The sequence below is a fragment of the Sceloporus occidentalis genome, unplaced genomic scaffold (assembly GCF_023333645.1).
Source record: "Sceloporus occidentalis isolate IW3139 unplaced genomic scaffold, rSceOcc1.0.p SCAF_7, whole genome shotgun sequence".
NCBI lineage: Eukaryota > Metazoa > Chordata > Lepidosauria > Squamata > Phrynosomatidae > Sceloporus > Sceloporus occidentalis.
The window spans coordinates 20,053,666-20,067,512 of record NW_028316987.1 but is presented as its reverse complement, the minus strand read 5'-3'; the positions used below and the strand labels follow the sequence as shown (position 1 = coordinate 20,067,512).

At 39.2% G+C, this 13,847-nt stretch overlaps 1 protein-coding gene across 3 annotated transcripts in view; it reads left to right on the top strand.

Moving 5' to 3' along the window:
- The window catches only part of LOC149309372 (heparan-alpha-glucosaminide N-acetyltransferase-like), a 31,248-nt gene that overhangs the window by 15,287 nt on the left and 2,114 nt on the right, over positions 1 to 13,847 (top strand). For 2 of the 3 annotated variants that reach the window (XM_089532299.1, XM_089532300.1), the window contains exons 7-17: positions 1,363 to 1,472; positions 2,010 to 2,086; positions 3,288 to 3,318; positions 5,139 to 5,299; positions 6,788 to 6,903; positions 7,198 to 7,319; positions 8,165 to 8,291; positions 11,176 to 11,262; positions 11,629 to 11,706; positions 12,549 to 12,619; positions 13,181 to 13,293. In XM_089532299.1, coding sequence (XP_089388425.1) covers positions 1,363 to 1,472; positions 2,010 to 2,086; positions 3,288 to 3,318; positions 5,139 to 5,299; positions 6,788 to 6,903; positions 7,198 to 7,319; positions 8,165 to 8,291; positions 11,176 to 11,262; positions 11,629 to 11,706; positions 12,549 to 12,619; positions 13,181 to 13,293 — 1,093 coding nt within the window. Of the gene's footprint in view, positions 1 to 1,362; positions 1,473 to 2,009; positions 2,087 to 3,287; positions 3,402 to 5,138; positions 5,300 to 6,787; positions 6,904 to 7,197; positions 7,320 to 8,164; positions 8,292 to 11,175; positions 11,263 to 11,628; positions 11,707 to 12,548; positions 12,620 to 13,180; positions 13,294 to 13,847 lie in introns of those variants that run through there. The other variant, XM_089532301.1, reaches the window with a different exon arrangement.

The following is a 13,847-nucleotide window of genomic DNA, read 5'->3' as shown; positions in this document are numbered from 1 at the left end:
AGGAGAGCACAGTAGGCATAAGTAAATCCCATTGGCTTCAATAGGGCTTATTCACAGACAAACAGGTATATGTTTGCAGACGAAACATGCTGTCCACAGAACACTAGTGTTACATTAATGTTGGCCATTATTTAGCCTTGCTAGAGGAGAATATCCCACTGCCAACCCCCTCCCCCATTTAAACAGAGAATGAGTTTATTTCTCTTCAGTACTGTATCTGGTACATGAACCTAGGGAACCTTTAAGATCAGATCTATAACCAGTCCCAGTATAATTAAAATAGTACTTAAACTGCAGGCAAATTGCTTCCACAGTCTCAGTTCATAACAGGTACACTTGTAATGGCAATAGGACTAGCAGATTCATTACAGACAACAGCCCTGTTACATAGAGAAAACACTCAAAAGCAGCAGCAGACAGACAGACAGAAGATGTAAACAGATCTAAAAAGAAAGATATGTAAGAATAAAAAGCATTCTGAATGGGCAGGATCATGGACTGTAGAACAGGTGAGTAGAGGATGCTCAAGCTCCCATCCCAGAAGGGAATGATCAGGCAAATTGGACCACAAAGACTCCTATGTAGTCAAGCCCATTCAGGAATTATCATTCAGAAGTCTACTAAATGATCAAGCACAGAGACACAAAAATGCTAAAACCACTATTGTAGTTGAGCCCTCCCAGGAATAAGGTTGCATGCCATCAATTTTATGCACACTTGAAGTAAATTACATTGAACAAATGGAGGGGACTTCTAAATACACATTGTGCTTCTCAGAGTCTTTCTATTTAAGGGCAATTTGAATGATAATGGACGAGAGAAGTAATTCGCCCTCCTTTAATTGCCCTACCAGATTCTTTACATCTTAAGCTTTGTGGAGATACATATTTTCTGCCTTTAGAGTATTATAGATGATCCTATATCATCTAAAATATCTCAGCAGTGTTTGCTTGTACAATAGTGTAGTGGAAGGCTGGTTGCAATAGGGGACTTTACAGGCTATTTTGCATTCACTTCATAGGGTCTTGGGTGGGTTTTTTTAACCTTTGCTTGATATTTGTCAATTTGATTAATTATAGTCTCCTATTTGCTTAATTTTGTACCATTTCATTTATTATTTTGCTGTTAACTTTGTTGTAGTCAGTTGGTTTCTTGTTTCAGTGCCGGTGGTTGATTTTTTTTAAATGTAATGCATTGTGTTTTCATCGCTTTGTAAAAAGTAACAGCTAGTAGGCAAAATAATGACCTTCCTACCAATGTTGTCCACCACTCTTCATCTTAAAACATAGTTCCAGGGGCCCTTGGCAGGATTCAGGCTCACCCATTCTAATTGCTATTTTTTTTCTTGTCATTTTTTTCAAGGAGCTGGGATCCCCAAGTAGAACAGATTCCATTAGTAGTGATCTTCCAGCTGGGGTATGGAGCAATGCCCCTTCCTTACAGAGGCTTCGTTCTCTCGACACATTCAGAGGGTAATTGCAGCTATAGAGAATTTCTTGCCCTATCTAATTAAGATTTTCATGTAAATGTGTTATGGGAAAGTAACATAACAGAGTCATTGCTATAGCAGAGTTCACAGAGGGAAAAAATGATTGGACTAGAAATCATAAAGGCACATCTGTACACAAGGATTAAGTGCCAGGTACTTTGCCAAAGCCCTGCTTCTTGCAAGGACAGTCCACTATAGGGGGGAGGGTTGGGGTTTGGGGGTTGTTTTAATTGTAATTTTTAACTGTATGATGATATATTTTTAAACTGTTGTAATCCACTTTGATTCCTCTGCGAAAAAGTGGAATATAAACATATTATTATTATTATTATTATTATTATTATTATTATTATTAAACTGGATTCTAAATGCAGTAGGGGTAAAATGGAAAATACAGAAAACTGTGTTATAATGTTCTGCCAGATAAATGATTTGGGGAAAAGAGGGAGTCTCTCATCAACCTTCTGACATATGTGTTTTATGTGTTTGTATGATGTTTATTTGCTTTTTTTCTTTGTAGGTTGGCCCTTATAATTATGGTCTTTGTGAATTATGGCGGAGGAAAATACTGGTTCTTCAAGCATCAGAGCTGGAATGGTAAAATGATGTTTGTAACACTAATTTCCTGCATGCAGAAGAATAGAGCCAGACATGGCCTGATTTGGGACCCAACTGGCCCTGTGTCATGCTTGTGGGTTTCCCATATGTGTCTGATTGGCCACAGTAGAAAACATTATGCTGGGTCTGAGTTAGATTCATTATGGCCATTTCTATGTTCAAATAACCAAATATCAAGTGCCTGTAACAAGATGGATGTATATTACTTTCACCTGTTTAATGCTCTTACCCTGCTTTCTGGTTTATCTACTGTAAATAATATCTCCCTAGAATCCCTCCTAAGGCCTAACTACATATTACATGCATATAAATCCTGAGAACCCTTTTCTCTTTTTTCTTTCCTTTTTAGAAAAACCTTTTTCGGGAGGGGCATTTCATAGTGGGGAAACAGTGGGAGGGCCAGGGAGTTGTGCATTTTCCTGTTTGCTCTAAATAGTCCCCTGAAACAATGGCCCGTTACACACAGACAGTGAAATGCCGCCCCTCTTTGCTGCACAGCTGTGCAGCAGCATCCACACACACACACACACACACACTCAAAAAGGAACTGCTCTAGGTGGTTCCTTTTTTGCGCCATCATAAGGGGTGCAATGCAGCCCTATGATGCTGCTTCTGCTGACAGGCATCTGTACACGGCGCCACAGCTGCGCAGCTGTGGCGCTTGCTGTGTGGACAAGCGTGCACACCTGTGATATCACTAGGGCTGGGCACTTCTGGATGCCCAGCCCTGTTGAGCCCTAATATCGCTGTAATGTGCCCATCTGCACTGGGCCAATGTTATCCTACACAGCTTTGGTGTATGCTTAGGAGAACAAATACATTCACTTCACATGATTAAAAGAGCAAACAGATTTTCTCCACAGAAGTGGCCAACAGCAGTATAATATGTAGGTGATTTGGAGCAAAGTAGCCAAAAGGGTAGGGTGAATCATCCCAAGATTCCTTCAATCCAAATTGTCCCCTCCTAAAGTGACTTTTCTTGGAGGAAAAGGCTTGTTGGAATTTGTTATTATTTACATGTAACAGGCAGTTAGTCCAGCTGTTGTATGTTTTTTTTGCAAGTGCAGAAGTGTACAGAATGCTTATTAACAGTGTGAAACATTTGATTTCAGCCTGAAAAACAATTAATAGCTGATTAATTATTATCAACGTTAAATCATTTTTCATTTTCTCTTTGTAGGACTAACTGTAGCAGACCTTGTCTTTCCATGGTAATTCCTCATGATCGCTAATATGACTTCACAGCACTCAAGAAAGCTCATTCAGAACAGCTCCATAAGGGTTTTCTTTTACTGTATGTCAATTTGATCAAAATGGTTTAGTCCTTGATTTTTTTGACAGTAATAATCACCACTGTAATTACTGTTGTTAGTTTGCTGTTTTATTAATGCTGTGCTTTTGAGTGAAAACACAGCGATGCAGGCACAAAATTCCAAGCACTGTATCCTGAAACAGAGTGCTTGAAAAGCAAGTCTCATTTTTTTTTAGGTTTCCAAATCAATTTTCAGATTCTGTGTATCTTTCTCCTGACAAATAGCTGAATATTGTGTGCTTTGACTTTTACTTTACATGTTGCACTTTTATGTTCCTTATAAATTCTTATACCTCTGAATCAAATGGGAGGAGCATACATGTATAATATTAGAATACATCTCTTTAGACACTTGAAAACAATGAACAAGAATGGAGCACTCATGTTTGAAGGTATAGTCACCCTGTGCCATACGTAGGCTTCCCTTAAGCGGCTTTCAGCTTACACTGAAGCCGCAATACAATTAAATGAATGGTGTACGCGCCCACAGCATGAGCCCCATTGTTTTCAATGGGGCGCAAGCATACACAGTTTCCCCCTTACGTGGGAGATCCGGAACAGATCCCCTGCATAAGGGGAGGGCTGACTGTATATGCTTACATATATGATTTGAACCATGAGACTGCATTTTGTTCACACAAGCAATCTTTTTTTCAGGATCAAGCCTAGAACTGTGTATGACACTGACTGACCAGCAGGCAAAGGCCTTTTTGTTTAAGCAGGGTTTTAATGTCTAATTTTAAATCTTTGTGCGCTTTATTTTTAACTTTTTATGCATTTTAAATGATTTTATACTGTTTTATTATGATGAATTTTGTCTTTACTTTTTTATTGTTAGATTTTAATTTATTCTTTTTGTGAACTACCTTGAGTCCCATGCTGGGAGAAAGGCAGAATATTAAATAAATAAATAGGCAGCAGACAAGCATCAAATTAAAATAATGCACTTCAAGTTGTTGGTTTTTTAAAGAACAGCCTACTTGAAGAATGTGATGGAGCTGTGAGACACACAGTAGAATCAGACTTTTCAGACTTGAAATGAAGTCTGTATATTTTGGAGTGGATCAGGTACAAAAATATTGTGAAAAATCTGCCCTCTGAAAAAGTAAATTGTTCTTTAAATATGCTCAGATAAATATCAGCTATATGTTGCATTTGGTATGTAGCCAGGTCTCCAATTCATTCTTCTAAGTACACCATTGTTGATCTCAGGGTTTAAAATACTTTTTCTCACTTTAGGACAGGGCTGGGGAATATGTGGCTGTCCAGATGTTGTTGGATTGTAACTCCCAAGAGTGCTAGCTAGCATGGCCAAAGATTAGGGCTGTTAGAAGATGGAGTCCAATGATACTTTAGGGCCCACAGCTTTTCCATCCCTGACTTCCAGTAATGTTACTTTCATTTGATATCTGAGGTCGTATGATTCCCATAAACAGCAGAAGACATGAGTTGCCTCTGATGTTCCAGAGTCTTTTATGATTTTGGAGGGTCTGAGGAAATAAGAAACAAAGAACCAGGTGCATACCAGGAGAAAGATGTGGTGTAAAGTGTGCAAATACTTTCCCTATATTTGTACTTTCTGCATCATGGAAAACATGCAATAATTATGCTTTTAGCCAAAGGTTCCGCAAATCCGAGTTACTGAAACTTTAGCATAATATGTACTAACTAGATCTAACATGACAACATATGATTTTTTTCTCTCTCTTGCCTGCTTAGGTTTGTGTTTATCATGGGCACCTCCATTTCACTGTCTCTGAGTTCCATGTTGCGACGTGGGTGTTCAAAGTGGAAACTGCTTGGAAAAATACTGTGGCGGAGTCTCCTTCTTTTTTTGATAGGAGTCATAGTTGTGAATCCAAATTACTGCCTTGGACCTTGTAAGTTCTGTGAAACCCAATTTCACTAAGACCTATGCTACTTCACTTGTATAGTGCTGTGCCAGCATGAAATCCAGGTTTTTCCCAGACCACTGTATGAGGTGTCTTATGGTTTGTATGTGTATATACATCCAGGAAAAGAGATTCCACCTCAACATTAGGAGGAACTTCCTGACAGTAAGGGCTGTTCAACAGTGGAAAACACTCCCTCAGAGTGTAGCGGAGTCTCCTTCCTTAGGGGTCTTTAAACAGAGGCTGGATGGCCATCTGTCAAGGATGCTTTGATTGAAATTTCCTGCATGGCAGGGGGTTGGAGTGGATGGCCCTTGTGGTCTCTTCGAACTCTATGATTCTATGGTAATTGTGTTACTTCTGTTTTTCCTGTGCCCCTATATGTGGTGGAGTAAAATGATCACAGAAGTAACATAATGCTAAACGAGATAGTTGCAAAAATCCACAGTGCATGGGAACTGTTGCAAATTTCTGTCCTGACCACTTGAGAGGAAGTGCTGATTTTAGGGACTGTGATCCAGGCAGACTACCAGAACTGATGAAGCAATAGAGCCAGGCTCTTTGTCTTTTCCATATTCAGAGGTAGCTGTGTTAGTCATATAGCAAAAGACAATAACATCCAAAATCTACAAAACAGATACCTTTCTTTGGACAACCAAATTGCATAAAATACAAACTTTCAAAGCTCCACTTCTTCATTAGGCAAAGGTGTTAAGAATCATACAAGAGAAAAAAATATATATAAAATGACAATATTAGTCACAGGCTTGTATTTTCTCAAAGTGTTACTGGTTCTTGTTCTTTGGTGGGATATCTATACAAGCAGGCCCCTCCTCCTGGCCATGTGGTGCTAGGAACAAAGCATTTCAGAGTCCACAAGATAAAATTTGAATTCCATTAGCAAAAAGGTACTTCTGAAACCCCAGATCAATCAATCCTTTGTGAGGTTACAGCCCCCTTTGTTAGGTAGAGAACACTGAATCTCTCGAGAGAAGCATCCATGATTTTCCATTAGGAAATTTTTAAGTGCTGTTTTGGTAAAACATGCCAAATGTAGGCTCAGGTTTTTTTTAAAGTTTTTACCTTTGTTGGAGGTAAAAAACCCAAACAATAAAGTCCCAGTCCATTGTCTCCCTGTTTAGGATCCTACAGTATGTAGCAGCTAAAGTGCAGTATCTTCAGGAAACATATTCAGGGGTAGCTGTGTTGGCCATATAGCAAAGTACAACATCCAAAGTCCACAAAATGGTGATACCTTTATTCGGACAGCCAACATGCATGGAATACATGACGCAAGCTTTCAAAGCTCCATTGGCTTCAGCACCTTGGATGGCTCCTTTAAAGTTCAGATTAAAACTCAAGTGGATTCACCACCCAACTGACATGGAAGCCACCAACACATACACACAACATCTGGATTAATCCTATTTAAAAAAACAATGCTTGATTTTTGCATTACTGTTTGTATTTCATCAGTGTCTTGGGAAAACCTGAGAATTCCAGGTGTGCTTCAAAGACTGGGCTGTACATACCTTGTAGTTGCTGTCCTTGAACTCCTCTTTGCCAAACCTGTGCCTGAGAACAGCAATCCGGTGAGTGAATGGTCTCGCTTCCTGAAGAAAATATGTTTCAATCTTGGTTTTAAATTATATTTGGGAATATTCTGACACTGATACCTGAACACTCAAGTTAATCAGGCATAGAAAGGACTTTCTCTGGACTTTAAAATATATATATATATATATTTATTTCATTTACGTCCCACTTTTCTCCAACCTGGGATACAAAGCAGTTAACACTGTCCTTTAAAATTGGTTAGCTTAAACTACGTGAAAACAAAAATTAAAAAATTCCTGAGATTTAATTTCTCTTCTATGTTTCAACAGGAGATTCCATGCCCTGCTCTCCAAGATATTCTGATTTATTGGCCCCAGTGGCTTTTCATGATAGCACTCGAAGCAGTTTGGCTTTGCCTCACCTTCCTGTTAAATGTCCCTGGATGTCCAAAGTAAGTCAAAGTTTCCTTCTCCCCAGCCCATTTTACTTGTTTATGTCATGGTGGTCTTTTCCACATACCTGCTTCACAGGCAGATCCCATTGGGACTAATGCCTACCCACAATATTTTGAGGTCTGAGGCTGCAAATCTAAATGATATCTGGGGACACAATTTGCTAACAAATGCTCATGCATAATATTCACTGATTTCAATAGGAGCTGTGCAAGCGCTTTGGGTGGTCTCCATTTATTTCAACAGGCCTTGTGTAGAAGTTCTTGAGGTATTTATACCTCTGTTCTGCCTCTTCCCCCTTTCTTCTATCCCTCCTGGTAATCCAAATTGACTTCTGGAGAAAGTCACTATTATGGTCAGTTTTCCTCTGTCAAGACTTTTGTATGAAAATGTTATAATTTGATGGTGCAGTTCCAGGATTTGAGGGGTTTTCGAAAGGCATCCTCAGTGTCAACTAAGAGTTCTGTTATGCTATTACTAAATTTTACGAATGCTCCATGAAAAGCAGGAATGGCAGCAGAGATGGGGGACTGGGCTCTTTTCTAGTTATAGAGTCTAGTCAAATGCATCCCCATCTTCCGGAGCCATCCAGTAGTTCTAGGACAGTGGTCCCCAAACTGTGCTCTTTAAGGGATTTTGAATTTCAGCTCCCAGAATTCCAGACTATTGGCCAACATAACAGAGGCTTCTGGGAGCTGAAGTCCAAAATTTTTTAAAGGGCAGAATATAGGGATCACTGTTCTAGGATCTCAGAGGACTGATTAATGAGAATGCCTGCACCTTCCCAAGGCATTCAGCTCAAGCAACCTCCAAATACATCCCTCATTTTCCTTGTTCTCTCTAGTGGTTACCTGGGCCCTGGAGGTATAGGAGATTTTGGAAAGTACCCTAACTGTACAGGAGGAGCAGCTGCCTATATTGATCATTTGCTTCTAGGAGAGAAACACATCTACCAACACCCTTCTTCTAATGTAAGTTGTTTAAACTTGTCACATCTTTCACCCTTCACTTCAAAATCTTAAGTGGCATTGCAAGGGAAAATGTGGTATGTGGTTTTGTAAGTCTTCAAAACTGAATACCAGTCTGCTGTTTCTTGCTTTTTTGTGACAGTGGCAGAAAACAGGGCAGAACCCCCACCTAGATCAGAGAGCAACTGAGCAGACAAGAAATAGCACTCTTACCTCCATTCAAAATAATGAAATCATGTTTTATAACCCGGAGTTAAAGACAATACAATCATCACTCCAAAGTTTCTTTAAGCCTCCTATTACAGAAATAGAAGAATTTCACACTTACCATCTGCTTAGACAGTGGAGCAGATAAGAGATCTCGCTAAAGCTTTTTATATGTAATGTAGAATGTGTGGCCAGATTCTTTGCTGCAGAGATGCTCTCCTGCCAAAGAAATGCACACAGTGTACTTCTGAGATGAGAATGGAGACACTGTTCAGTGGCTTTTAGCTGTTGCAGTCCTGGCTCTGCTGTGCAGTCCCAGCTCCCAGTGTTCCTCACCATAGCCATGCTGGCTGAGGCTGTCAGGAGTTCTAGTCCAACAATATTTGTAGGACCAATTGTGCAGCCAATTGGTTGCTTCCCATATTTCTTCTTCCATGGAATTGTTTGTGATTTAGCTTTTAGTACTTTCTTCTTCATGAAATACCACCCATGCTGGATGTCTTTTTTCTTGAGCATGTCTAGCCATGGGATTCTGCTCAGTATTTCTCTGAGCTTGATAAAATCAGCTTGCCTGAAATCCAGGGTTCATGTTTGATTATATTTTTTCTTTGGCTTGTTGAACAGTCACAGATTTGAGCATTTCATGCTCACTCCACACTAAAGTACTAACCGCTCTGATTCCAGTCATCATCTCCTTTCTGTTGTTTAGGATCAAGTCCAGGATTGCTCATCCCTTTTGTTCCTTCCTCCACTTTTTGAAAGAGGAAATTATCTGCAAGGCATATCAGGAGTTTGTTGGGAAGCCTATGCTTACAGAGCTAGTCTTCCAACAGATACCAGGATAATTGCAGTCCTCCATAACTACCAGTTCTTGCTTCTGAAAGATTTCTGAGATTTCTTTCAGAAGAGTATCATCCACCACTTCATCTTGGTTTTGTGGCCTGTCATAAACTCCTCCCACAGTGCTGTTTTTATTTCTTTCTTCATTTATTTTTACACAAAATTCTCCACTTGTACATAATACTCTTCCTCCTTTTCTTCCTTATCTATTCTTTTTGAACAGATTATATCTTTCACCTGTTATATTCCAGTCATGGGAGTCATTCCACCAAGTCTCTGTTACACCTATAATGTCATATTTACCTTCCTGCGCTAGGACTTCACTAGGACTTCAAGCTTGTTTGTTTAACCCAAACCTGTGCATTGGTGTATAGATGTCTAAGACATTGTTTATTCTCATCTTTTTATTTTATTGCAAATTTTACTGTGGCTCCCATTCTCTCTTACCTTCTCCTCTAGAACTTGTATCATTGTGTTTAGAGTTTGCTTTTGGACCGATGTTTAAGCTATCATCTCCAATCTCCCAAGGATTTAATTTAAAGTCCTCTTGATCAGATTCACTATGTTTTTGCCAAAGACGTTCCGCTTGGTCTTTGTGAGGTGTAGCCATCTGTGGTCCACTGTCTAGAAGTGAAGCTGATGGTGTCAGAAGCCAAACCTCTCCCACTGACACCATCTAGTATCTTCATGTCCCTGTGTGGTCCTCTACCTTTTACTAGTAGAACTGGTGGGAATACCACATGTGCTTCTAAACTCTTTGCTTTCCTGCCCAGGGCTTCAAGGTGATTTGCTCCAAGGTTTTATTTGTGGTGTCATTTATGCTCACATGGGTACTGCTCTGTGTTCTTGATGAGCTTCAGCAACTTGTCATTGACGTCTTGGATATGCACACTAGGAATACAGTACATTTCCCAATTAATCTTCTCCATCTGACACACAGTTCCTTCTATAACCCTGAACAATAACCACCCTAACACCAGTATCTGTCATTTCTTCTTGCTGCAGTTTGTGGTTCAGTTGACTTTTCCCTTGGCTTGCAGTATCTCCTCTTTGTTATCTTCAGGAAGATGTAGGAAGTGATTGCTTAGTAGGAGTGGTTCCAAATCCCTTGTGCATTGTCTGCTTCTAAAGGTGACTGTACTCTAGAGTGCTCCCTCAGTGTTACAGCCCCCTTCATTTTCATTGGCAGTTTCTTCCTGTTGGTTCTGTAGGATCAATTCTCCCTCTGTTCTATCCAGGAAAGGCTTGTGTTCTCTAATGCATTGAAGAGTCTGAACATGTAACTGCAGTGTGTTGACCTTCTGTTCCAAGAGAGCTATCAATTTACACTTGCTGAAAGTGTAGTCAGTGAGGTTTTCTGGCAAGAAGATAAACATTGCACACACTCAGGGAGAGCTCATGGCCAAAATCAAACAAAGCCCTTTAAATAAAAAGTCAAAGAGTCAGGAATGACTCCCAAAATATAGTTTGCCTTCTGCTCTCTCCTTAAAAACAGCAACAGAAATAAATTCTGAACAGACTATGGTTTTAATCCAACCTTAATCCAGTTACTGTTCCCAATTAGAATCAATATATTGACTCAATCGCTATGTAAATCCCATGGATTCTGTGAATCTACTATGGTCAAGACTATCTATCTATCTATCTATCTATCTATCTATCTATCTATCTATCTATCTATCATTTCTGGATCCAAAATAATGGCTGCAGTGGTAAAGCAAAACTAGCCTTGAATAAAGTACTGGAAGAAAATTTGAGAATAGTATGTGGAAGGGCTAAAACAGAAAAGAGGAATCAATCTTAGGTGGTGCTTTCATGTCATGCATTTCTCAAATTACAGGTGCTTTACCAAACTACAGTGGCCTTTGACCCTGAAGGGATTTTGGGAACAATCAATTCTGTCATCATGGCATTTTTGGGACTTCAGGTACTGTATCCCCTTCACAACATGGTGTTGTAAAAGGTAGGAAAGCTCTTTAGTACTGCCTCTCCAGCTACCTGTCCACGTGACAAGGAGATTCCTTCTCTAGAAATAACAGGCCAATCTTAGGAATTTTCCATGCATATGAATACGTTTTAATATTTTGCATGGGCATTTGGAAGAGGTATTTTTACACAATTTTGGGCTACAATTTTAAAAAAATTCAATAGGGGTTGGGAGAAACCTAGGCTAGATCTTAACCATAAAACTCTCATTTCAGTTCATTAGTTTCCTTCTCTGTTAAACTCATTCCAAGCTGGACTTTATTTACTGCATCTAATGTGCACTTTTTTTTCCACTTTTACTTTTAAGGCTGGAAAAATCCTCTTGTTTTACAAAGATCAGCATAGACAAATAATGCTCCGTTTTTGCGTGTGGAGTGTAATAATGGTAAGTTACAACTTAGAAATATTGTCTTGATGACCCTTTCATTCATATGGTTCTTCTCTTGATTGCTTTTCAGACCTTTATCTTCCAGAAAATTTAGTTCAAGGAAGATTTCTGTTGAATATCTTCTTCCTTGAACACCTTAATTTTAGTGCATCAAACTCCCAAAGCAGGGGTGGGCAAAGTGTGGTCTCTGGGCCAAATGTCTTTAAAAGAAATTTAGACAAATGGAGGATAAAGCTGCCACTTGCTACTAGCCATGATAGCTATATGCTTATCTTCAGATTCAAATGCAGTGTGCCTATGAAAACCAGTTGCTAGGGAATAGCAGCATGAAAAGATCATGCGCTGCTTCTGTATTTCTGCGATCATCTGGCTGATCAGTGAGGGAAACATGGCCCCAGACTAGGCAGGCTCACACATTCTTTAGAAAGACAACTTCACAAGGGTTTTAATACTGTTTGTTTCTGCTTTACTTTGTATAACAGTTTCGTATTTTGTTGTACTCTTAAATTTTACTTTAGTGGTTTTTATCGTGCTTCATATTTAAAAAGTATTTTATTGTTGTATTAATCTGCTCCCCTCACAAATTTGAGAAATGGAAATGTTTTTTAAAAAAATATTGAATAATAGAACTGTGTGTGTTGAGATCTCCCTGTGTTTCCAAAGTAAGAGAAAGTACTATTTAAAGAGGTAAAACATCTTTCACTTATCTATGTGGTGGTCGTGCTCTTGGCATGCTATAAAACATCTAACATCTTCTCAATATACCATCCATCCATGGATGAAACAGAAACATTATCTCTAAAGTCCTACAGTCTTCAACTCCAGCGTCTGCTTTTCAGGGTGTTATTTCTGCTGTGTTGACCAAATGTTCCAAAGATCAAGGCTTTATTCCAGTGAATAAGAATTTATGGTGAGTAGAATGATAAGACATTTTATTCTGAGTTTTGTGCTCAGTTGTGTATCTTTGCATTTTAGAATCTTTTCTAGTTCTTTCATAGCCACCCTCCCCATTCTTAATCTTCTTCTGATTTCCTGACTGCAGTTCCCATTTCTATCCCAGGTATGAGAACAATTTACTACTGCTATTTCTTCATTGTTTAGGTTGAATTTGTATAGGTTTTCTGTTGTCATTATTTGGGGTGGGGGTTATGATCAATGGTAGTCCTGGCCTTGCACTTTCTTCCTTTGTAGTTGTTCCGGGTCTGGGAGATTTTCTGCTAGTATTATGGTGTTGTCTGTGTGTCTTAGATTGTTGATATTCCTTCCTCCTATTTTCACTCCTCCTTCTTCTGTGTCCAAGCCTGCTTTCCTTATAATATGTTCTGTATATAGGTTGAACAGGCAGGGTGATAAGATGCAGCTGATTCCTTTGCTAGTTGGGAACCATTGTTTCTCCATGTTCTATTCTATACATTTTATTCTGTATGCTGGTATTAGGCAATTTTTTGAACTGCCCTTTGAATTCTTACAGGTCAATCTCATATGTGACAACACTGAGCAGTTTTGCCTTTGTTCTTCTGATGTCAATCTACTATATTGTAGATGTTAAGAAGGTGTGGTCAGGTTCTCCATTTTTCTTTCCAGGTGAGTGTATATCAAAACAAAAATCAAAATGTATTTTATTTATAATATCTTGATCAGTTTCTAAAGAAATAACTGAATTGATTTTTGAAATTAATCCTGTTTTCTATCCAAGGGAGAATTTCAGAATAGGCAACCCACCTTCAAATGCATCTCCCAATGCTTCTAGCATTGGGAAGGTTCCTTTGCATTTTTACCTCTGTATGTTTTGGGACTAGTTTTCATCAACCTTGAGCCTCAGCCTGGGAGAAAGTTGGAATATAAATAAAGTGATGAATGGATGGTGCATGGTCAGAATATTAGATTGTTGAAATAATGGTAGGTAGGGGCTACATAACCATTCCTTCCTATTCTGTATACACTCAAAATCAGCTTCATTAGCTTGCCCTGTTCTTAGCAGGAGGAGAGAGAAGATACCTAAATTTCTGAGAGTCAGAGCTGGTTTGAGCATTGGGCTATGACTCTGGAGAACAGAATTCAAATCCCTGCTCTGCTATGGGAACCCACTTGGTGACCTTGGGCAAGTCACACTCTCTCAGACTCAGAGGACGGCAAAG